General features: G+C 39.1%; 1 protein-coding gene and 1 long non-coding RNA gene across 2 annotated transcripts; both read left to right on the top strand.

The window, feature by feature from the left end:
- Positions 1-12,706: 12,706 nt before the first annotated feature.
- On the top strand, positions 12,707-18,618 carry LOC119735507. Its single transcript, XR_005272186.1, has 4 exons — positions 12,707-12,810; positions 12,943-13,025; positions 15,686-15,726; positions 17,998-18,618. It is a non-coding gene; the product is annotated as an uncharacterized LOC119735507 (long non-coding RNA).
- A 6,136-nt stretch (positions 18,619-24,754) lies between these two features.
- LOC119735903 (chromatin modification-related protein YNG2-like) lies at positions 24,755-26,467 on the top strand. The gene is made up of 2 exons (XM_038209848.1): positions 24,755-25,053; positions 26,148-26,467. Exons 1-2 carry the CDS (start codon positions 24,755-24,757, stop codon positions 26,374-26,376), a joined length of 528 nt encoding a protein of 175 aa, XP_038065776.1. The 3' UTR covers positions 26,377-26,467.
- The last annotated feature ends 221 nt before the right edge of the window (positions 26,468-26,688 follow it).

Below are 26,688 nucleotides of genomic sequence, written 5' to 3'. Positions count from 1 at the left end.
GGTCCGACGCCTCATAAGTCCGACAAAATCGCATCCCATAACCAAATAAAGGCCCATAAGTCCAACGCCTCATAGATCCGACGCCTCATACGTCCGACGCCTCATAGCTCCGACGCCTCACAGCTCCAACGCCTCGTAAGTTCGGCAAATTAAACGTCTCGTTTTTCCGACGTCAGACTTATGAGGCGTCGGACCTTGAGGCGTCGGACTTATGAAACGGCCCCCTTGCGCGCACACCATTCACGGCTTCGCCGAATTAAAAACAAACTACGAATGAACATTCCCAAAAATTTGACTGGAGACGCATCTGTGGAAATGGCCTTCGTGTATTGTTCTTTTCAAAATGAAAGCATACCAGAACGAATTTTTTCACAGGAAGTTTATTGCCATTACCATCTTAAAACAAGTATGTTGGTCTACAACAATTTCGTCAGTTACTTTTAGGATAGCTGCAAATGATATACTCATCTTTACTATAATACATTTCGGAAACGCTTTGCATGTCAAGTCGCATATGTCTTGCTCTTTAGGAAACTTGATTTGTTTTTCTCGTGAATAATTATCAATATATGTATTAAGAAAATAGCTTCAGTTGGACATGTAACATGTATTTGCTTAAAGCTATAGTCCATCATTTGTAATTGTAATTAGTGCATTTTGTTCGTTTGAAGCAACAAGTGTTCAAAATCTAATGAAGGATACTGAACAACTTACTTGATGAAGTTTCAGCTCAGCCTCAGCTTTATATTCCGAGAAAAACAGCATTCTAGGATCTTAATTTCAAATCAAAAGTTACTAAATCATGTTTCGAATTGTTTTGAATTGCAGCTTTACGCGATGTCGCGCACTGATCCGACGAATTATAGCAACCGCGCTCGCCTGTGCGTCGTTCCAATGCTTGTGCGCCCTGCGCCGAATAACAAAACGAACTACTAATTTAAATTTTCCAACGGTGCTTCTTAAGACGCACCGTTGGAAATGCCTTCTTTTGTTGATTTCTTCAAAATGAGAGCTTGCCAGAAAGGATAATTTCACAGGGAGTTTGGTCCCCTTAATATATCTTTCAACCAGTATGTTTTTCAACAATAATTACGCCAGTTACTTTTTTGGATAGCTGCAAAACATGGACTTGGGCTTTAATCCATGTATAAGTATATTGTGTTTGATTTCAGGGAACTATGTGTATATTTTGGTCGTGAGAATGTGCATCAATGTTGATCGTAAAACAAATAATAATACAATTTGATAGCGGACCTATTAAAGTAGTACAACGCTTCTGAGAATAAGGTTTGTGTTTGTAATTGAATAAGCGGTAGTGTAAATTTTTCGTAGGTGTCTAGCAACTTTTTGAACACACTGTTTCACCAAAATATTACAGTAGTGTTTCTATTGAAGTAGTTATAATGCATAAGTCATTAAACAGCCACCGCTAGATCTGTCATAATGTGTGAAGCGATACAGAGCTTACGTTTTATTTAAGCTACAATCAGTGGAATTGTGTCAATATTCTGTTGAGATTTACTAAGTAATATTTATGTTTGCTGAATTTGATAGTTTGAAAATTTTGACAGGTGTGGATTTGTGGGTTCCAGTGGAAAAAAAATACATTCTTTGAATTACTTGTACCTGCTTTGAGCAATTCAACTACTTAAAACAATTTAAAATTATGATGTTTTTCTCCGGACAAATTTTGCTTCAGTTATCGCAAATCACGGTGTATACTACAAGTGCATACAAGTAACTTACATTTGTAATATCGTTCAGTTGAGTGAGTCCTCATGATATTCTCTATGATCATCTTACCAGCTAAAGTTTCAGTACTTGTACTTCTAATAAACCAGGGGAGAGAGCATTTATGGTAGCTGGGCCTCAGCTTTGGAACCAGTTACATGGTAACATTAGATGCCAAAAAACACTGGGGAGTTTTAGACGCGAGGTGAACACCTTTTAATTTCAGAAGGCTTTTTATGTGCTATGCACGCAGTGGTTTTTAACTGTTCGTTTAAGCTTTAAATGTTTAGCCTGTACATTGTTATTGTATAATAGTTTTACTCTACTGTAGATTATTGCAGTTTTGATTCAAATAGTACAGTTGTATTCTTCATGTAATTTGATTGGTATGCACATAATAACATAATGTTTATGCATTTTCCGCAATATAAGTGTCATTATCATTATTATTAAAACATGATCGTTTTGAAGAAGAGTTGGCAAGAGAGATATTTGTTGGTAGTTATAAATACCATGAAGCCCCACACCCGCCGCAAAACCACGCCTGTCGATTATGTTATTGATTTACTGATATGCTATTACAAACAAGCTTGAAATTTTCTTTTTCCATTGCTCTGTAGAGTTGCTCGAAAGGAAGAACATTTTTCGCTACGCGGCAACCCCGGTCCAATTTTTATGTTTTTGGTATCAAAAGATGCGTCATGTAAAGCATGTAAAGTAAAGCAACGTAGGCCTAGCCATGGGTCTTGGTTCTTTTCCAAAAGAATTACAAGATAAGAATCGATGAATACAATTCGCCAAAGTGCTTTTTTTTTTTTTTTGCGATTTACGTCAGGGGAAAACCAATTCACGTTTAAATAGAAATTAATGGAGAAATCTGGAAAATCCCGGGCTATAAACGGTATACCCGCAGGCCGTGCCTGAATGATCGGGCTTAAGGTTAACGGCTTTCATAATAGTTAGGGCACACAAATGTCTTGTTCATGGAATTGCAGGTTTGTTGGTATATTCGCACAAAGTACGCACGTGTACATGAACATATTGAATGACAACTTCAAAAGTAGGCATAGTTATCAAAAAGTTTCTTTGTATATTAACAAGTAATACAGACTAGTATTTTTTGTGTCAGACTAGTATTTTTTTGTGTCACCTTAAAATATATACATTCGTGTGCATGGATATAATTCGTTAAAAGTAATCATTAAACGAAAACAATATTCATTAACACCCCCCCCCCCTAAAAAAAAAAATCATAAATAAACCTAAGTTACACCCAGAGCTTAGCGTTGGTCTGGTGACCGGAAACAAGGCATGTTTTTATTAAGCCTACTACTTAAATTAAAGAAATACGTGCTTGAAAGACACACCCAAATACACTCAAAATCCTTGCGGATTTTTTTTTTGAATGAAAGCACGCTTAATTCACACACATCTTGATTACTACGAGTTTTCATGGTAACAAAATTTGGAAGACTAACACCCTCTGGGTACTTGGCTTGCTGCTAGGTTTGCTAGTTAATTAAGATGCATATTCTGACTGGCTTGCTTGAATGGCTAGTTTGTTGGACGACTGGCTTGTTGACTGGCAGCACTTTTCTGACCTTTTGGATGGCTCTTTGTGCGGGTTAGTTAACGGCTATGTGGCTGACGTTAATGTAGTGCTTTACCTGATTATGTTCACACTTGCATTATTGAGGCCTACATTGTAGTGTTAATCATCTACACTAATGCAATCGAGTCGGGCGATTTTTGGAAAATTGACGCTATACTCCTTGCACAACCCCCTCTCTCCTTTTGATCGATTGCAGATACAATATGCAGGCCTACTAATAGATGGAGCTAGGGGTCAGGGTTTCAATGGAATAATTTCACATAGCATGAAACAGGCAACAGTTCTAGAAAGTATCTGGAATATCTCTTTGAAAGTTTAATGAAGGTGGTATATAGACGGTGGTACTCGAAACGTAACTGCCGTTGGCATCAACAACCAAATAAAGCAAGCCGATGCACAAGAGTATCGGGAATTTTCAGCAAAATTTCCGGGAGCCCTTTTGAATTTCTGTCAATTCATCGACAAACAATAAAACGAAATTCTTTTTTTTTCCTTCGACTGTTTACACACCGAGTCGTGTTTATGTCTGGATGTAATGGGTGTACCTAGCAAGTGTAAATGGGCACTTTCAGATGACTACCCGGAACTAGGGATCTAGGGACCTCGCCGATTGACGCCAATGGTTGGCACCATTCTTCAGAACGACAGACTTGATGAAAACCCGGTTCATATTCTGCGTGAAAGCGAAAGCGGGCGCGAATTTTTAATGTCGTGACAAGCATTTGCGCTGCGAATTCGTAAAAGTTGAACATATTTCAACTCGGGCGAATTTCGTAGCGAATGTTTCATGACGTCAAATTCGCTTCGCATTCGCAATCGCATGAGGTATGAACCGATCCAAAGCCCGGTTCTTACTCAGCGCGAAAGCGAAAGCGAACGCGAATTTGTGACGTCATGGCGGGTATTTGCGCTGCGAATTCGTAAAAGTAATTCTTTCAACTCGGACGAATTTCGCTGCGAATGTTTCATGACGCCAAATTTACTTTACATTTGCAATATGGATGGACAGGCCTTTTACATAACATACATGCTGTACAGCGTCAGTTGAAATCGAAGATTCTGAAAAACACCCTTCTCTCTGCGCGTGGGTGTGTGTGTGAGTCGGCCTATATGTGTCTTATGGCACACTGCGGTATTTTCGTAGTCCTCAATTTTTCGTAGGCCCCAGAATTTTTCATTGGCCCCAGGATTTTTCGAAGGGTCCCAGGCACAGTGCCTACTGTGCCTATTGGGTAATCCGAGCCCGTTCTGTATAATGACTTTTCAACCTTAACAATGGCATATTTTCCTATTGATGACATGCCAATCCATGCAAATTTGTGCATTTGTGATGCTTTGTGGCTGTCTTTGTTTTCGGGATCGCATGTAGTCGTCGTCGTCATTTTGCCCACAATTTCCCTTTTTGTCAAAATCATCTTATTTCGTGATATTGTACAATGAAATTAGCAAAAATGAGTCCGGCACTGTTTGAATATTTCACAAAACCCTGGAACATTTAGTACTTTTAGATACAAAATCACACAACAGAAGGCATAGTTTAAATCATTATGGATTCGTTGGAGATACATAACAATCTCAATGGTAAAATCAGTGAAAACAAGTATTTGTGTGTCTCAATGTTATTTTATAACTCAATTGAATTGTCCAAACTTATCAAAATGTTTTAAAACATTGGAATCATTATTAACTAATCAATTCAATTAGATTTTTGAATCAACATTTTATCGCTCGTAAAATGAAATTGTGATTGTTTTTTCCCCGATCACCGCACGATGTCCAAGCCATGTACATGCCCACACAGCGATGCAACCAGACAATGCCCAAGCGGCCTGCCGTCACACACGGGCACAATACATTTCTAATCCCGCTTCGCACAACGCGTCAGAAAGGAACATGCGTACACGTTATTACTGTTTCCGCATGCCGGACCCTTCCTTCGCTATCACGTCAGTATTTTAGTTTAAACAATGGCATCCCCTGAAAATAATTGTAAACAAAAAAACCTTTGTGATTTCTCTGTAGCCGGACTACACCTTCAAGCCCCAGCTAACCATCGTGCCAGGAAAAAATCAAGTTAAATAAAGGTAAGGTTAAAATACGTGTAAGGGAATGTAATTGGTACATTAAAACACTTTAAAGAATAACTGAAGAAAGTAAGTAACAAAGGCTATAAATTGTTTATATCTTCTTCAACCTTAAGAATGGCATATTTCCTGTAGATGTCATGCGAATCGATACAAATATGTGCATTCACGATGCATCGCGGTTCTCGCCATCTTCATTTTGGGGATCGCATGGTAGCCGTCGATATTTTACCTACACATTTCCCTTTAATCAGAAATTTACAACTTTTGTCTCTTTCCAAGATACTCATATTATTTGTTAGTATCGCATTGCAAGGTGAGTAACATAACCTAAACTGAATTTTCCTTTTCTTATAGGAAGACAAAACATATCAATCGCCACAGACAGGCATGATTTTGCTAAATAACCAACATTTACTTGTGTTGCATTTAGGAACACGATTTTGAAACTTTTTTTTAGTAAATATTGCCTATATATATTGTACATTTTGTTATCTTAAAATGGTGATTGTTAATTCGTGTAGCCTATTTGGTCTAAAACTTGCCTTCATGGATGGGACTTGCTCCATAGATGTCTACAATTATTACATTAAATATCCAGAAAATCAAAAATACCAAATTTTAAAAATCATATTTTTAACCAAAATGATCAAAGTTGATTTTAAGCTGTCATATTCAAAATAAACTGCAATATTGGCTGAAAAATCAAATTTCTGATAAACAAGCACTTTAGAATTTACATATTTTCAAGACACACATGGTTACTTCGTGAATGTTCTTCTAATGATACCTGATTCTCAGGTACCAATAATGTGACTTTTAGATCCAAATGAGCCCCCCCCCCCCAAAAAAAAAAAAAAAAAAAAAAAACATGTTTCCCAATTTCCAAGCTCCACATCATACTTCATCTGGATGTAGACTTGTTAAGTTTGTTTTATTGAATAGGAAGTGAAAAGGGGCTCCGGGGAAATTTCGTTGGAAATACCCGCGTACGTTTTACTGCTGCAGATATAGTTTGGCATGTATGTATATCGGCCTCGCTTTTCTGCTACACTCGTGTTTTCTTCCAACATAAATATTTGAGATCTAGCAGAAAAATAGGTTAAACCGGTCACGCTGAGTGTGATATTATACAGTGCACTTGGTACGCATTGGGGTACCGGTACGATACGGGGGGCGCATGCTCACTAAACCCGGACAATTTATGACTTAATTTCAAGTCTTTGGAAACCACCGTCTATTTATACCAAGTCCTTAAAACTTTGAAGAGTTATTTTACTTGCGAGCTCTGTAAAATGTGTCCATTCAATCACTTACCCCTTGCATTTCCTACTATGTATCCTCAATCCTCCAAATTCATCCGTTAGGCCTACCCATTGGTCTTGATTTTTTTAGAGAAGGGGACTGTAGAAGGATAGCCTTGGTCAATGCTCTCCTCGTTATTCGTCCCGTACGCGGTCAATCGTCGGCATATATCCTCACGCGCTATGCACATGCATGTAAAAATACAGCGCGAACAGCGACCTCACGCGGCCACTATTTTTATGCAAATCAGTTGAAGACGAAGTCGAGCCTTGGTTCAATCGTCCATGTGAGGTTTTGGGGGTGGTGCTCATTATGTTAATAGCCTTAGCTGACCTTAAATGTCGTTTTCTTATTGGTCGATCATTACGTGGAAACTTGCATAGTGAAACGTGGCACCGTACATAATCCATACACGTACACATTGTGTGTCTCTGCACACGGCACCAATGCACAAAAACTGTGGTTCATGTCACGTCCGCAAAAGGTGGAATAGCTGCAAATAATTTGATGACGTCCGGATTTACCAAGGTGTGATTGGACACTCCACATATTAGCCCCGCCTATACTTATCTGTATTCGCATACGAGGTCGTGCGCTGGAAATCTAGCGCAAAGTAAAGACAAACATAAGCTTTTGCCGACGATTGATCCAAGGCTCGACTTCGTCTTCACCTGATTTGCATAAAAATAGTGGCCGCGTGAGGTCGCTGTTCGCGCTGTATTTTTACATGCATGTGCATAGCGCGTGAGGATATATGCCGACGATTGACCGCGTACGGGACGAATAACGAGGAGAGCATTGACCAAGGCTAGTAGAAGGAGGACTATTTGTATTTATTGATTTATTTAAAACCATCTTTGATTTTATAACCATCTTTAATGAGGGTAACTCATCCAGCAGAAGCTGATCATTTGGCGCCCTCACATTACAAAAACTGTATCAATCCTTCAAAATCCAGATGATGAACACTATGATGTAGGACTCAATAATGCATGGGTGAACATAACAAGTAACGCCATAGAAGACCTTGACGCCAGCAGCAAACCAAATGACCAGCAAAGTAAGCAGAGCAAATGGCCCGGCAACTATCCGGAAAAAGGTAGCCAGCCAACAAGCAAGTTGTTGCTTTACCATGAACAATAGATTTGTGTGCCATAAGTATTATAAAAGCCGTTAACCTTTAGCCCGCTCATTCAAGCACGGCCTGCGGGTATACCGTTTATAGCCCGGGATTTTCCAGATTCTTGATTCGTTTCTATTTAAAGGTGAATTAGTTTCCCCGTATGTACTTCACAAAAACTGCAGTTTAGAGAATGAAATACATCAATAAATACAGCAAAAATTAAGCAGAAAACGAAATAGTATAAAACAAGCTTTAATTTGTTGGGAGTCTTAAACATTGTGGAGCTGTGAGTATATTTCATATTGTTTTTTAAGGAGAGGACGCGTAATTATCACTGAGGTCTACGGGATTCGATTTGCAGGTCTGCCATGTGACACCCCCCCCCCCTCCCTCCTCTGGTGGATGTACTGTGGTCCATACAAGGATTTATTGATATATGACCCCGGGCATGTTTACCATGTGGCTGGACAAAATAAAACATAAACATGTGAGTAGCGTTAATTCCATGCTTGCTCGGGCGACGATTTTTAATTAATTAAGTTATAATTTGACAAAACTGCCCATGTAATACATTATTGGGCTTGTGTACACTTTCCATAAGCTTGTGTACAGTTGCCCAAGTTAACATGAATTGCCCCTGCTGATAAAATGGAACAGTCTTTTCATCTCCAGCAGAAAATTCTGCCGTTTCAATAGCCGCCTGTGGTCTCAAATGGGTCATAATGCATGAATGAATGATTTGTGGTTAGCGGTGATTGAGTGGGAGGGTGGCTTTGGTTACAAGTATCAGTAAACACTTCCACAAATACTTGTTTAACCCTAAAGGGGCCGGGGGGCGGAATCCGCCCCCCCCCCTCAACATTTTCCGCGATAGCTTCTAAAATAAATTTTTTCGCGACCCGAGCTGTTCTGACTTTTTAGCCTCGAGCTTTGCGCATCTTTTGATACCAAAAACATAAAAATCGGACCACGGGTTGGCCCGTAGCGAAAAATTTTCCGGCGCTACGCGCCGTGAAAACTGAATGTTCGCATATACGTCGTGTACACCGAGCAGAATTGCCTTTCATACATATGAATAATTAATTAGCCATAATTCCAAAACCTTTTGACCTATAGTCATGAAATTTCTTGGGCATGTTAAGGAAGAGTTGCTCTATACATGTGCTGAGTTTCAAAATTGTTTGTCACTCGATGGCCGAGATCTTGGGGGGGGGGCGGAATCCGCAAACCCCCCCCCCCTCCCCACCCGGCTGAGAGATGGTCAAAATAACCCGGCCCCTTTAGGGTTAAGCATTTACCAATTACAATGTAGCTGGCTCAGGACCAAACACACAGTATTCAGCTTCTCAGAAATAAACAAGGAGAGATGTTTTCGTTTCAAACACTGAACCTATTGACCCTAAAGAAAAAAGAAAAAAAAAACAAGCAAACAAATAAACATGTGCAGCTTCATGCTTCTTGCTGCTGAATAAAATATTGGAGGTCAAGTTGCTTTTAGTTGGCTTGGCTGGCCAATATGTTGGCTACTTTGTCAGTTGGCCGGCAGTAACGTCTGACTGGCCTGTTGGCAGGCAAGTTGGTTTGCCCGTGACATTGTATGTTGCTAGTTGTACAGCCACCTGGCTTGCTAGAAAGATAGTTAGTTGGCTGGCTATAGTTAGTTGGGTTGTTTGTTGACTGGTTAGCTGCATTGCTGGCTTCTTGGGATCCTAGCTGGCTGGCTTGTTGGCTGGCTAGCGGTGCATGTAGCTTTTAGCCAGTTGTTAGTTCACCTGTCATCATATCAACCTGCACATTTGGTGGTTGACGTACAAATACATGCAACAATGGCCTGATCACTTGCTCGCTTATAATGAATTAATTGTACAGCTATTCATTATTCCATTGATAGCACATGAAATCGGTCAATACCAAGGAACTTCGCATGAAAGCAATGGACCTATACAAACCTCAAAAAGAAGGAAACATTTTTTAAGGTTTCAAACGTCGTTATTGTAGAATTGCACACTGTTTTATAAGAATAACGTGTTCACTGTTAAGCAGGAGGTTGCGGGTTCCAGTCCCACCCGAGTGATTTACAGTGTGTTGTTTAATACGTCGGCAAAGGGCGCGCAAAACCCAATACACTGTATTATAGAATAGTGAGGATTTAGGGGGAGGATTTTGGGGGATTTGTTTTCTTTTGTACGAGTTTACTGTTTATGCTGTTATGAATATTATGTTAAGAAAAGCAACGTAGGCTTAGCCATGGTTCTTGGTCTTTTTCCAAAAGGATTACAATATACAAATCGATGAATACAATTCTCTTAACTGCAGTGTTTGTGAAGTACGTACGGGGAAAACCAATTCACGTCTAAATAGAAAAGAATCAAGAAATCTGGAAAATCCCGGGCTATAAACGGTTCACCCGCAGGCCGTGCCTGAATGAGCGCGCTAAAGGTTAACGGCTTTCATAATAGTTATGGCACACAAATGCCTTGTTCATGGCATAGCATGTTTGTTGATTTATCCGCGCATAGTACTCATGTGTACCTGAACATATTGAAGGACAGCTTTCAAAGTAGGCATAGGTGTAGAAAGGGTCTTTGTTGAATACTAACAAGAATTGCAGACTGGATTTTGTTTTGTGTCACCCTCAAACATATACATGTGTATGGCTATAATTCGCTAAAACTAATCATTCAAGGAAAACAATATTCGTTACCCCTCCCCCAATACAAAAAAAACATTCAATAATAAACTGCTGATCAAATTCACATCCAGGGTTTAGCGTCGGTCTGGATACCGATAACAAAACATGTTTTCTTGCTGGCCTACCACTTAAATTCAAGAAATACGTACTTGGAAGTCACACAAAATACACAGAATTCCAAGCGGATTTTTTTTTTTAATGAATGACATCACGCTTAAGTCTTACAAACGTCGATTATTTAGAGTTGTAATAATACCATTAGTTAACAAGCTAAATCACTGGCTACTTGAGTGGCTGCTTGGTTGGCTAGTTGGTTGTCTAGTCGGCTTGCTATATGATGTCTGCTTTGTAAGATGGCTTGCCTGCTTGCTTGACTTGCTATTACTTGCTTGTTGGCTGGCTACCTTTTCCGGATAGTTGCCGGGCCATTTGTTCTGCTTACTTTGCTGGTCATTTGACTTGCTGCTGGTTGGCTATTTGGCTGGCGCGGCGTCAAGGTCTTCTAGGGCTTTACTTGTTTTTTGTTCCTCCATGCATTATTGAATCCTACATCATAGGGTTAATCATCTGGATCTTGAAGGATTGATACAGTTTTTGTATGTGAGGGCCCCAAAATAATCAGCATTTGCTGGATGGGTTACCCCCATTAAAGATGGTTTTAAATCAATCAATAAATACAAGTGGTCCTCCTTCTACAACCCCCTTCCCCTAAAAAAAAAAATCAAGATCGATGGTTGACGGATGAATTTGGAGGATTGAGGATACAAAGTATGAAATGCAAGGTATAAATGATTGAACGAATGGACACATTTTTACAGAGCTTGCAAGTAATAATATCTCTTCAAAGTTTTTAGGAGGTGGTATCAATAGACGGTGGTTTCCCAAGACTTGAAATTAAGTCAGTAATTGTCCAAGTTTAGTGCGCATGCACCGCCCTGTATCGTACCGGTACCCCAATGCGTACCACCGGCGTTGACTGCAGCATACCGTCTCGGGGTTACGTAAAGTGCACGGTATAATATAACGCTGCGTGACCGTTTTAACCGATTTTCTGCTAGATCTGACATATTTTTTTGGGGAAAAAAATCTAGCCGAAAAAGCCAGGCTGATATACATACATGCCAAACTATATCTGCATCAGTGTAACGTACCCGGGTATTTCCAGCGAAAATTCCCAGATCCCCTTTTCACGTCCGATTCAATACAACGAAGAACAACAAAGGGAACTAGTTTCTTTGCTTGTTAACTCACCAAGTCGTATTATTGCGTCAAGGCACAGATCGACGGTGCCGGGGAAGTGTAAATGCGCGTTTTTTTCACATACAAATCCGGTACCAGGGATCTTAAATGTTGCCTATCCTAGAGCTGAAAACACATTGCCCCGGGACTGGCCTGTGTTGCCAATTTGGAAAACAAAGTTTGTGAAATGCTGCACTGTCTTTGCATTGATCTTCTATCTCAAGGTAGGGTGAAACTTTTTTTTTTTCGATAAACAAGTGTTTAATTTCCATTTTATGTTTGGTCAAGTGTACGATATTTTGTTGGATTGGTTGTTGGGGACTTTCTTCTAACAACTTTTAGAGTGTTTAATATGCTGCCTCCTTTCAAAGGAAGGGGGACCGGTACAGACTTTTTGAATATGAACATATTTAATGGTGTCTACAATTCTCAACAATTTTCCAAACTTGATGTCTGTCCCTCAAGGTTCATATGAAAATGTATATACTTTCAAAATAATTCCAACAACATTAGGTTCTCCGAAAAAAAAAATATTCCACTGGCACGATGATATAACCATTGAAGAGAGCTGGCCTCGGTGCGTGAACTGGAGAATTGCGTGCCTGGATTAGTTAAAATGCAATGAGTAATGGGAATGTCCCACATTCTAAAGAATTTCGCAACATTTGACTTGCAGCAGAAATCCCCCAAAAATTCCACTTCCGCAATAGTGTGTCTCTTTTCAAATCTAGGCTATGGTTTTCATTTCAGACTGACCCCATTTCGGCTCTCGAATGAAAAAAAAAAAAACATGTTATGCAGCCTAGGTAAACCTATGTAAATACAAAACAAAGGGAAGTAGTATTATTGTCCAATAATGTTACGTACGTGCATTCACAACGGTATTACGCAGGATACGGATTGAGCTGAGGTACAGTGCTTGCGCCACGCCACTAGTGTGAGCACAAGCCTACATCTAGTTTTCGCGCCGCTAGGTCACCATTCCTGTAAAGTAGTGATCTGTCAGCGTTCGTTTTCGAAACTAGTAAGAGAAGGTTATAGTCTGATATAGAGTCTAAACACTTTCAGTTCGAGAGTATGATCGAGTTTTGCATAATACGTTTCAACTCACACACAGCTAAATCAAGTACGTTGTCATTTATTTACACGTGTATAGGTTGCACTATAGGGTCAGCTAGCTTCACTGGAGCCGAGAGAGGGCTGATAGAGCGTGCGGTCCTTATTGGCGGTCCTGTCTTGGTGAGTTATAATTATGGTTTGATAAACAATATAGCTGCTAACACATATATAGTTATACTGCAAGTTTACTGTGGAAAGAGCCTTTATCACTGAACTATATTATATTTGTAGTAATGACGGTTTATTTCAGGACTATTCCAGGATTAATTTGGGTTAAGATAAAAGGATTTTTGTCAGGATTTTTCAGGATTTGATAACGAAATTGTTTCAGATGGGTATGATTTGGTTGTAAATTGAAATTAACATACACGGGTATATGTTGAAGTGAAAATCAAAGTGTCGAAAAATTAAATAAGTCTCCACTTCCTGATTTCTCCATCCAAGCTCCATATAAACTGGTTTTTTTACTTTCAAAATAATGTAAACAAGAAGAAAATGGGGGGGGGGGGGCGTCATTTAGGGGTGTCAATCGCTTCTCAAAAGTGAGGGGGGGGGGATATACCTTGATCAGAACTGATGCGAGCGCGAAGCCCTTACGGCTTGTTCTGTGGTGTGATCTGAAGCAATTTCTTACCACTTTCCTCCATGCTTTAACTAATATTTTCTTAGCAAAAGATAATTATTTGAACATCATTTTCGAGGTTGGAGTCATTGAATCAGCTATCGGCATTTTGAGCTATAGGCGTAGGGTTCGGGGCCCGCTTAAGGGCCCCGAAAAAAAATGGATACTCGATGCTCTGTGGTGTGATCTGAGGCAATTTCTTACCACTTTAACCAATAATTATCTTAGCACAAAAGATAATAATTTAAGCATAATTTTCGAGGTTTTCTCAGCTAAAGGCATAAGAAAAATTATTGAACATAGTTTTCGAGGTTGGAGTCATTGAATCAGCTACCAGAATTCTGAGCTATAGGCGTGGGGTTCGGGGCCCACTTAAGGGCCCCGAAAAAAATTGGATCCTATATGCTCTGTGGCGTATCTGAGGCAATTTCTGACCACTTGAACCAATATTTTCTTAGCAAAAGATACATTGTAGTATATAATAGGGCCCTGTAAATGAGACACGAGTTCAAAAATCGCGGGGGGGGGGGGGCGCATTCGATATTGTGTCCCCCACCCTTTAAAAAGTGTGGGAGGGGGGACCAGTCCCCCTGTCCCCCCCCCCCAAGATTGACGCCCATGGCGTCATGTAGATCAATGATATTTTTTTAAACTCAAAATCTCAGGGGGGGACTGGGGGGGGGGGGGCGACAAGGTTTTATGGGGGGGGGGACTGATTTCAAGGAATTTTAATGGGTCTATTATTATTATTTAGCTTATATGAATGGAGGAAAAAGTTTGTGTGTGGCCGATTCGCGAGATATCGCTGACGGACCACCTGTCTATAATACGTGTTCCGTGGTTTGAGCGAGCAGTGCAGTGGGTGTTAATACGCATTTTAGATTATCATTATGCGCTATGTCACGCCGGTTGTCAGCTTACTGGTCCGCGGTCGCCGGTCGAAGGGTCGTTTCTCAGTGGTCATCATGTGGATCATTCGCGACTATTTAGATTTAGATCAATGATATTTTTTTTTAGAAACTCAAAATCTCAGTGGGGGGGGGGGCGACTGGGGGCGACAAGGTTTCATGGGGGGCGGTCCCCCCCCCCCCAGTGGCTATGCAAATGGTCTGGACTGATGTGAGCGCAACTGCATGCATGCAATTCAGCGCCGCTTTATTGGATGTATAAAAAAGTGTCGTCGGGAAAAAAATGGGTTGCGTGACGTAATGGTTTCCAAGAACCAAGGGCCGCGCCATTTTGTCCTGAATTTTCGCGAAGCGCGGCATCCCGCTAGTGCTAATTTATTTACATACCAATGCTTCGTTTCATCAGCGTCTAGGGATTAGCCACCTTTCGCAAGCTTCGAGGGACAGAGGCGATTTTACCATGATCAAGTTCTACTCACTCACCCCATGTATTCACAAAATGTTGATGCAAAACAAGGATTTTCTATTTTCCTCGTCTACGATCTTTTGTTTATACTCTCCTTTTTTGCAACAGCTCCCATTAGTTTTGTACACGTTGCATAATCGAGGTCGTCTTCGATTTGACTCTTGTCCTCAGTTACCCGATGCTGCGTAACCAGTGTGTACTCTATTTAAACCATAAACAAACGCTATATTTCTTGTTCCGTAGTTGTGGGGACAAACACTCGTACACTCGTCGCCGTGAGGTATTTGTGGGGACCGAAAACGCTGTGGGGACAGCAAAAAGTCACTGTAACTCGGTCCTAATTGGCTTACAATGAAAAAAACCTTTCCCATTACACGATGAAGGCCTACTCGCATGCACTCGTGTAAACGCGCAACAAAGCAGTGTACCGTCGGACCCTATTTCCTCTATTGATCATAGTCCACGATTTGAATGTGTATACAAGTACACCTTTTGCACTTTTGCACTTTTGCAACACCGTCAGTATTTTGAAACAGCTATCATTCGATTAAAGAACTGCACTACAGATTGTGGATGGAACCTACTTAAATAATTAGTTGTAGTTTGATTGTTATTTTCAACAACCAAAGTCTGTTTAGAATAAGGGAAACAAAGTTCTTACGATACAACGAAATGACACACGTTTCTCCAGAAATATGTTCGTCTAAACTATTATTGTTTTCTATTTAACATTCAGTTTACATTTTTACCATTTGAATAAAACAAACCTCTGTACAAATTTCAGGTGGAGTTAATTGCCGAGGAGTCAAGAGCGTTGTCATAAGTGTAAGTAAATCAACTTTACTTGCATTAGACACATTTTACTATCATTCATTAAATCATCTTGACCTAATAAGTCATCCACTAACAGACCAAGGAACGCAAGACTGAGCTTTGTTGCACATAGTTGTAATGTCAACGCCCCGATCAGTCAGTTGCCGTGTCACGCGTAGCTCCTCTATTTTCTAGTCCACACAACTGAAAGCAACGCGAGGCCAGCGAACGATGGCCGTAAAAAGTGCTTTTTGATTAGAAACTTCTCAATTTTCATGGCAAACCATAACCGATCCAAACAAACAAAGTTGTTTTAGGTAGTTAAACACCTACTTTATACATCTATCAGTGTATTTTGTTTAAAAAAAAAAAGGATTTCGATGCATTTTGACGATATTATTTCACGGACAAACCGACTAAATAAAAGGTCATGCAATTTCTGGTTTTTTTTCCGAGTACGACGAAAGCATCCTAAATGTTAAGGTAATCAAACGAAAGAGTGAACCTTCATCTATACAAACAATCTCGTGGACGTGGTGTCGTTAATATTTTAAGAATTCGATGTACACCTAATGTTTCCTACAACATTTTTGACAATGCAAAAAGATCGTCCCCATTGCAAAGTATAAAGCGAGGAACACGGTGTGACCTTGCGACCCATACGAGCTCGAGTAGGGCCTGCATAATATTCATGTCACTCATTGCGCGTTTGCACGTGCTATTCACAATGTTTTCAGGCCAACGTACATTTTGTACGTCGGTTTACTTACATTCGTTTACACGCGTACATGTGATTGCAAATCATGAAATCTCGCCAAGGTCTTCATTTTTTTCAACCGCCGATTTGGACCAAACATTAGGAGTCTCCTGCACGTGTTTCACATGAAAACAAAGCTTATACTTTCCTCTATCTACCAAGCCTTGCCATTTGTTTCGGCCTTATTTAAGAATCGGATGTACACCTAAAAACTATCGGCCCTCGATCTTGTTGATAACAAATATGATTTTTTTTTGACAGGCCATAACGACACTTAATGTTTTTCAAAGCAGTTATTTTTGCTATCAAAATAATAATAATAATTATAGTAATTCTTAAATAGCGCCAAAATGACGTAGAAGGCGCTTTACAATCATTCACAAAAATAGAAAAACCAAAACTAATTTACAAATATGAACAACCTTTAAAAATAACATATTATTACACTAAGATTAATAATAATAAAATCATAAAAATACAAGCACATTAGCATAAACCTAAGAACAAAACTAATCAAGCAAAGATACATGCTAATGAAAAAAGGGCATGTGTAGGACCAAGAATAATATAATGAATGATAAAAAGACAATACATGTACACATTTAAGAGGATGACAAGTACATTGTATAACAAGACCATTATGGGCAGACAGAAACAACCAAAAATGAGCAACTATACGAAGACCTATCGACAGACCGACAACTAAAGACAGAAAGACAAACCAGGAACAAAATATGGATCTAATAGTAATTATACCCAAAAGCAAAACAAATTAATCTAAAGCTAATCCAAGTATAAAAGTAAAAATTTACACACAACCAATACAGCAATTGAGAATCATAATGAGTACATATACATCATGAATAAAGAAAAATTAGAAGCTGACCAACTAACATAATATACACCAACACAAGGAAACATATAGGTAGGCCACAGATACAACAGCCATAAACCAAAATAATAAAAAATAAACATGAAACAAACAAACAAACACCCCATCACCCCAACAAACAAACAAACAAACACCCCAACAACCCAACACCCCACGGAACAAAAACAAAATATCAACAACAAAAACCAAAACAAAACCCAGGAGGGAAGCCGCTGACTGGAAGTAAAAATGATCAAATGATAAAATTCCTTATAGGGTACTACAGCAAAATAAAGCACGCGATTTCAACTTTTCATTTATTTAGCCATCTTTGCCAAACAGTGCATGTATCGAGGCACTTTATGTGTTTTTATGTAGTCTCGAATAAATCTCCTGAAATCTCGCATACACTTTTGGGCCATGCGTGCTTGACTTCGGGACGAGAAACTGAGGTCAAACAGGGCTGCGTGCGTGACACGGCTACTGACTGCCAATCTGATACATTGGCAATGGCAAGCGATTGCTTTTTTTTTGGGGGGGGGGGGACTCTAAACAAATCCAGACTCTTTATTTTAACAGATAACACAACAAGCATGATCCAATTATTTCGTGTATCTAATATTGTTTTAACACATTATTTTTGAATTAATTACAGCATTTTTCAAATGCAGTGAGGTACTACTGTTGGATTTCTGTGATATCGAGATGAATACTGTACAGAGAATTCTTTCAGTTTTTGGCAGGAACTATTTGAACAATTTGGGTTCCGGCATTATTCGTGGGTTGGTCTTGGGTTTCAAAACTTGCGAAGAGAAAACGGCAAAGGCCTTGTTAAACGCAATTGCGGACGAGTTGGACGGCAAGGGTGCACTTGCATCACAAGAGACGGAGACTCAAGCATGGGTTGCAAATGGAATTGATGCGTTTAAGGCATCCGTTAAAGAGATATTTCTTTTTGAAAAATTGAATATTCCAGTAAGTGATGAGGTTAAGACAATGTTCAACCTCTGTCTTCCAGCCATTTCATTAGTATTACCAGAATTTACTATTCCTGGGCACGTTGTGGGTATGATATTTGTTGGTGTCTTCTCGACAAGTGAAAAGAAAAAAGTAGTTGTCAGTGCAGGTAAACAGTGCGTTCAAAGTTCAGTTGAAGATGCACTACAAATGCCTCAGATGGCAGCAGGCGTCCTAAGAACAGTGGCATCATTTCTTTAGAAAAAATATTTATGGTGCCTCTTTCAAGTCACATATTTTGCAGAAAGTGTGCACACCCCCCCCCCCCAAAAAAAAAAAATCCGTTTTGTAGCATTTCTACACTAAGTTTCTGCTTTGTTGAATGGGAATCAGTTTGGTTCCTTAAGACTGTGAATTCGTTTTATCAATAGTGATGTTCTGGGAGTTCAGTGATTTGCTGGTGGACTTTGAAATTCATTTTAATTAAGAGGTGTGGCTTGATATTAAATGAAGATTTTGTGCGTTTGATCTATTCAAGTTGTTTGTAACAATATATCTTGTTGTCGAATAACTATTGTTTAAGTCTCTGGAAAACATTTTGACCACCATCAAACAATGGTTATGAAGACCATCAAACAAACATGTTAATACTTTAACAACGTCAAAACGTGTTTGTTCAATTTCAAACAACTTGTCTCAAGTTAAAAGAAGAAAATTGCTATGCTATATGTGCCTTGTATGTAAGTGGGATTTGCGCGGCACCTGCTAAATGACTTTAGTCTTTAATTTACAATCGTGTATCATATTAAACAATCATTTGACAATAATCTCGCTATTAAAAAATGTATTAAAGATTACCCTGTAACCTGCTTTAATTACTGTTACAGTAATGTACTTTGCGCGGCACCCATCAGCTGTTTGGGGTCATTGTTCTTATGTATGCCTTTGACCTAATTTTGCCACATTTCTATTCATTATTAACATTATGTTTTATTTAATTGTCATACATTTATGGCGTGTTTACATACAGATAACTTTGTAACATTTCATAATTGAAAATCTGAAAGAAGCAAATTTGTCACGAAAATCAAAACAATTAAATCATTTTTTTTTTGCAATTGCAAACAATGACTAAGGAGGACAGTGAAATCATATAATAGCGTAGACCTTTCATACACTGAATGCGTTTAAATTAACAATGTTTCGTTTCGAGTTTCGTTTCACTGATGCCAGATTCTTGAGGGCGCTATCTCATCATTATAATTTTAGATCAACGCATCAGAAACCGAACACCACGAGTTTCACTAGGCTCAAAAGTTAGCTAAATCACTTGTTTACTTTAATTGACACTGTATTAAGTCACTGAATGGCGTTAGGGTAAATGTGTTTTAATTATGTTATTAGGGCAAACTTATTACATGTACGGTAGTTTTTGCAGTACTATGAATAATTTATCCAATGTACTTCTGCTAACGTTCTGAAATTCTTTGTCCAGGTGCACGTCGTTCTTGTAATGTGCTACGGTCAGAGGTCAAATTTAGTGTTTGAAGGTTTAAATGACCAAATTCATGAATATTCATGTGAGCTAGTGTCAAAATGTCCTGCAGTTTTTGGCTGGTTTTCCAGTTTTTGCTATTATTGGGTTCTGAGATTGTATTAGATGTACATATGTTGGTTGTAGTTTTGGGTTAATTTAGTATGCATATGTACATGTATTTAGATGGTAAGGCCCTGTTCATAATTGATTTCAGAATCACTGAACTGAACCTTATAACTGAACTAAACTGCACTGATGGTAAAATGAATGTTATCTGAACTGCTGTAGTTGTACGTGTATCCAGTTACAGCTGTACGTTTAATAATTACGTTTGAAATGCGTGCCTTATGAAAAGTTAATAAAATTAGTTGTCGAACTTGGTCAATGTACATACTTTCCAATCAGCTACCGTTTGAAAATTGTTAAAAGAAATGGAAAAAACGAACCCTTTACCGTTTACCCTAATCTTAATCTTACTGTTACAGAAACAGAAAAAGGAAATCGTTTACACCAGTTAACTGTTTATGCGTCTTAAAAACGAAAACAGAAAAACAAACCGTGTTTTACCGTTTATCGTTTTTGAATCTGTAAACAGAAAGAAAGAAAAAGCAAACCCTTTTCCCATTTTTTATTTTTTTATTTTTGAACTGAAAAATGAAAAAGCAAACCCTTTACCAATTTATGTTTTGGAAGTTTTAAAAAGATAATTGAAAAAGCAAACCCTTTACCTATTTTTGGTTTTAAAGTTTTGTAAAGAAAAATGAAAAAGCAACCTCTTTGCCAATTTATGTTTCAAAATTTTTGAACAAAAAAAAAAGAGAAAAGCAAACCCTTTACCCTTTTTTGGTTTTGAATTTCTGTAAAGAAAAAAGAAAAAGCAAACCCCTTACTAGTTACCGTTTTTTAATTTCTAAAAGAAACAAAGAAAAAACGATCCATTTATCGTACACCGTTTTGGAGTCTGTGTTTAGAAAACGGGACATAGCAACAAGTTGCAGCATTCCTTTCTTGATGCGTATAAAACAAAATCATCAATCGTTTTCCTTTGTATACAGTTAACATTATGTATATAAACGCAGCACAATCAGATGTTTCATTTGATTTCACTGAAACACAAACAACTAAAAACTAGGACAACATTTTCTTTACCAAAACAAAAACGAAAAAAGGGTTAACAGAAAAGGAAAAACGAAACCTGTTACTAGTCTAAGCCCATTGAACCCGATGTAAGCATGGATGAAAAGCGATTCCAATAGACCACACAGACATCACATTATTGCAGCTAGCTACTGTAACTAGGCCTTCATATGATTGTGTAATTGGATTTTAAAGAGTTACTCAGCAATTGCGTTTGTTGTTTGATAGGTTTAAAGGAAACGACAGGCGCAGCTTTCGGGTTTCAGTAGATTAGAACAATAATTTTGTCGGTCCTGTTACTTAATTTCCAGAATTCCACTACTTGAACAATGCCAAAACTAGCAGCGGCGATTTATCGGAGAAACAGCAAAAGACTTAACAAAAATGTCGTTGCATTACTTCATACTTTTTGCTTACGTATACAGTTGATGTTAAATTTGGAGGGAGAAGTGGGCCAAAGAGATACAGTGAACCCCCCCCTTCCCCCACCGCAAAAATGCGCCTGTCAATTATTTATGTTGGGTGTTACTTGCATGTGAGTAAACAAACATGTGATATACATTTCCGTAAAACTACTGGTAAATTGATGGTTAGTTCTTTTGTTACTCCTTTTAGTACGAAAGCTTGAGAATAAACTTATACATGTAGTTTGAAAATCAATGTAACCCCAAAAAGAGCTGTATCAGCTAGCGTCATTATTTCGTGCACGAAGCTAATAAAGAATGTATTACATGGGCTGTTTTGTCAAATTATAACTTAATTAATTAAAAACCGTCGCCCGAGCAAGCATGGAATCAACGCTACTCACATTTTTATGTTTTATATTGTCCAGCCACATGATCAACATGCCCGGGGTCATAATCAATAGATCCTTGTATGGACCACAGTACATCCACCAGAGGGGTGGGGATGTCACATGTCAGACCTGCAAATCGACTCCCGTAGACCTCAGTGATAATTACGCGTCCTCTCCTTAAAAACAATATTAAATATACTCACAGCTCCACATTATGTTTAAGAACCCAACAAATTAAAGCTTGCTATACTATTTCGTTTTCTGCTCATTTTTAGTTGCGTTAGGCCCTATTTATCTTTTTTTAGGGACAATTCCAAAGATGATCACCCCCAAAAGTAGTCTCTTTGCCCATCGATTGCAACATGTAGCAAACTTTAGGGGGCAATTCTCTCGAGAATTTCACAGAAATACGAGCTGACACTCTTGTACACGACTCCCATTCACATTTGTGCAAACCCTTCAAGTTCATGGCCCATAAAATGCTGTCATAGCAAACTATTTGAGGGTATACAATTGTGATTTGGCCCGCGTAGGCATATCTGGGCCTATTTACAGATCTGCACCCTTGTAGTTGCAAAAGGAGTATTGGGCTTGTGTAGACTTTCCATAGGCTTGTGTACAGTTGCCCAAGTTAACATGAATTGTCTCTGCTGATAAAATGGAACAGTCTTTTCATCTACAGCAGAAAATTCTGCCGTTTCAATAGCCGTCTGTGGTCTCAAATGTGTCATGAATGAAATGAATGGATGATTTGTGGTTAGTGGTGTTTGAGTGGGAGGGTTGCTTTGGTTACAAGTGTCAGTAAACACTTCCACAAATACTTGTTAATGCGTTTACCAATTACAATGTAGCTGGCTCAGGACCAAACACAAAATTCAGCTTCACAGAAATAAACAAGTAGTATAAAAACTATAATCATACAAACTCGTGACTCAACAATGTACCGATGTTTTCGTATCAAACACTGAACCCATTGACCCTAAAGAAAAAAGAAAAAAAAGCAAACAAATAAACATGTGCACCTTCATGCTGCTGAATAAAATATTGGAAGTCAATTTGCTTTTAGTTGACTTGGCTGGCCAATATGTTGGCTACTTTGTCAGTTGGCCGGCAGTAACGTCTGACTGGCCTGTTGGCTGGCAAGTTGGTTTGCCCGTGACACTGTATGTTGCTAGTTGTACAGCCACCTGGCTTGCTAAAAAGATAGTTAGTTGGCTGGCTATAATTAGCTGGGTTGTTCGTTGAGTGGTTAGCTGCATGGCTGGCTTCTTGGGGTCCCATCTGGCTGGCTTGTTGGCTGGCTAGCGGTGCATGTAGCTTTTAGCCAGTTGTTAGTTCACCTGTCATCATATCAACCTGCACATTTGGTGGTTGACGTACAAATACTTGCAACAATGGCCTGATCACTTGCTCGCTTATAATGAATTTATTGTACAGCTATTCATTATTCCATTGATAGCACATGAAAACAGTCAATACCAAGGAACTTCGCATGAAAGCAATGGACCTATACAAACCTCCAAAAGAAGGAAACATTTTTTAAGGTTTCAAACGTCGTTATTGTAGAATTGAGCACTGTTTTATAAGAATAACGTGTGCTCTGTTAAGCAGGAGGTTGCAGGTTCGAGTCCCACCCGAGTGATTTACAGTGTTTTGTGTAATACGTCGGCAAAGGGCGCGCAAAACCCAATACACTGTATTAGAAAATGGTGAGGATTTTAGGGGAGGATTTCGGGGGATTGTTTTTCTTGTGTACGAGTTTACTGTTTATGCTGTTATGAATATTCTGTTAAGAAAAGCAACGTAGGCTTAGCCATGGTTCTTGGTCTTTTTCCAAAAGGATTACAATATTACAAGCGATGAATACAATTCTCTAAACTGCAGTTTTTGTGAAGTACGTACGGGGAAAACCAATTCACGTCTAAATATAAAAGAATCAACAAATCTGGAAAATCCAGGGCTGTAATCGGTATACCCGCAGGCCGTGCTTGAATGAGCGGGCTAAAGGTTAACGGCTTTCACGATAGTTATGGCACACAAATCTTTTCTTCATGGCATAGCATGTTTGTTGATTTATCCGCGCATAGTACCCATGTGTACCTGAACATATTGAAGGACAGCTTTCAAAGTAGGTGTAGAAAGGGTCTTTGTTGCATACTAACAAGAATTGCAGACTGGATTTTGTTTTGTGTCACCCTCAAACATATACATGTGTATGGTTATAATTCGCTAAAACTAATCATTCAAGGAAAACAATATTTATTACCCATCCCCCAATACAAAAAAAAATATTCAATAATAAACTGCTGATCAAATTTACATCCAGGGTTTAGCGTCGGTCTGGATACCGGTAACATAACATGTTTTCTTGCTGGTCTACCACTTAAATTCAAGAAATACGTGCTTGAAAGTCACACAAAATACACAGAATTCCAAGCGGATTTTTTTTAATGAATGACATCACGCTTAAGTCTCACAAACGTCGATTAATTAGAGTTTTAATAATACCATTAGTTAACAAGCTAAATCACTGGCTACTTGAGTGGCTGCTTGGTTTGCTAGTTGGTTGTCTAGTCGGCTTGCTATATGATGTCTGCTTTGTAAGATGGCTTGCTTGCTTGCTTGACTTGCTATAACTTGCTTGTTGGCTGGCTACCTTTTCCGGGTAGTTGCTGGGCCATTTGTTCAGCTTACTTTGCTGGTCATTTGGTTTGCTGCTGGCGTCAAGGTATTCTAGGGCGTTATAATTACTTGTTATGTTCACCCATGCATTATTGAGTCCTACATCATAGTGTTAATCATCTGGATTTTGAAGGATTGATACAGTTTTTGTAATGTGAGGGCGCCAAATGATCAGGTTCAGGGTTCGTTGCCGCGGTCGTAAAAACAGCAGTGGTCCAGGCTGCATAAACACCCGCGAGCGCTATCAGTAAATCAATTAGCGCGGTCGACCGCAGTCCATGCAGACACTCGCCGCAAAGCATTATGGGACTGTCACGATTGCGTGCTGCGCCCGCGCCATGTTTTAAAATTGCGGCGTACGGTAAAGATGATTTCGTGACGGGCTCCGATTTAAGCGATTTGAGCGACGTTTCTGACGAAGAATTTGACGAAAACGATGTAGCTGACATCGATAATGAGTCCGAAGATGACGGTCGGCAGTATTGTGTATGCGGGGAGCCCTCCACTATGGAGATGATCGCGTGTGATGACGATCAATGCACCGTTGTTTGGTGGCATATAGCTGCGCTGGAGTTTGTGCCGATACAATCCCAGATACCTGGGTTTGTAGTCGATGCCTCCCAGACCCAGTCCCACTCCCAGTCCCAGGAACTTCGACTGAAGAAATCGGTAAATAATTATGAACATAAATCTCAATAAAACAGTATCTTTATGGTCATTTTAGGCAGGGGAATGCCAACATTCGTTTTTCATTTTTTAACCCGCTTACAAATTAAAGCATGTCAATTGTCAAGGAAAAGTAATTGGATTTATAAAGTGCACATTCTGTACATTACTCTCCAAGTCAAGACTTTTTTGAAAATATTTTCCCCGCAGAATCATCCCCTCCAGTTACAGTTTCAAGACCGCCCAGGAAAGTTGGTCAGACAGCGAAGAAGACATCGGAGTCTACGGATAAGCCGTCATCTTCCAAGAAAGGGACAAAAGTTCGAAAACCTACAAAGCCTGGTAAATACGTTCATACTTCATATGTCTATTTATTGAACATTTATGCATGTTGCGGGTGAATTGGATGTCTCCAAAACATGTTTTTATATTATAATAAAAAAAATTCAAAACTTGTAAAAGCATCTCAATTCTCGTCTTATGATTCTTCCAGCATGTGTCCAGCTTCCTGACATATTTATTCATTATGGTCTACATTGTATAACAATAAAATTGTTCACACATTTTCTTTGCAATAGCTTGTAAACGTCAGCCTACCCTACTGCGGTCTGCATGCTAATTTTGGTTGCGAGTTTGATGGCCGAGATCAACACTCAAGAATTCCAGAATTTCTGTTTAGCAACAGTTAGTGGATTGTGGGTGGTTATTACGGCTGAAGATTCGAAACCAGAGGGCTATGAGAATTTGTGGCAAGCTTTTCACAAGTATAGACTGGAGGTAAACGATAAGTGGATACAACTTTTGCAAGCCATGGGGTTGTACGAAGATGGGCAGCACGTCTACCTTGTTTGCCAATTTGTATTGCAGGCAGTTTTACAGGCAATAATTGAAGACAGAAACAAAACAGATAAACCTGTAGATGGCCCAGCTGAAACAAAGTTTGAGAGTTTAAGTCCTCAGGAAGAACAGGTTTTGAGATACGTGTCCGGGTATATTCCTTTTTCTCCGTACAAGAGCTTAAATAACAAAGAAATGACACTGCTATTACATATTGCAAATTCCTTAAATCTTGGAAAGTAGACTGTAGTGATGAAACTGCTAGGACATTTCTTCAATACACCAATGACTGGATTGACAAACAAAATCGGGGTGGGTTATTTCGTGTGTCTGATGGGGTGTATTTATTGTTCCGATCCATGGAGCATGAGACTTGTAAATATTTGACAAAGAATAATCTGAAAACGTTTTCCAGGATGTGATATTCAGAGCACTCTTTTGAACAACATTAAGGGTAGTCATCGGGTACAAACCTACTGGTGCAGTTTAACACAAGGAAAGATAAATGGGGACACTTCAACGAACTTACTGAACATGACTGTGAAGAAGTGGATTAAAATCAGAGCAAAAGCTTTCATAAATGTGTACTTGAACTTGAAGAAAGCAACCAGTGGAAACGTAGGGAAAAAAGCAGAGAAAGCTCTACGCAAGGATCTCTAAATTGTGCTACTCTGCATGTAAATCAAGGGTGTGTGATTGAATGGATTTGATATTCCATGTCTACAAAGGAACTA

Source organism: Patiria miniata, unplaced genomic scaffold, assembly GCF_015706575.1.
Source record: "Patiria miniata isolate m_02_andy unplaced genomic scaffold, ASM1570657v1 HiC_scaffold_29, whole genome shotgun sequence".
Taxonomy (NCBI): Eukaryota; Metazoa; Echinodermata; class Asteroidea; order Valvatida; family Asterinidae; genus Patiria; species Patiria miniata.
Note: the sequence above shows the minus strand (reverse complement) of the source record. Positions and strands in the feature narration are given on the sequence as shown.

Bases quoted from the DNA above. Each gene is read 5' to 3' on its own strand.
- LOC119735903 (XM_038209848.1), top strand. From the start codon at position 24,755: ATGGGACTGTCACGATTGCGTGCTGCGCCCGCGCCATGTTTTAAAATT. The intron at 25,054-26,147 runs GTTTGTAGTCGA...TAAATAACAAAG, and splicing joins ATACAATCCCAGATACCTGG to AAATGACACTGCTATTACAT.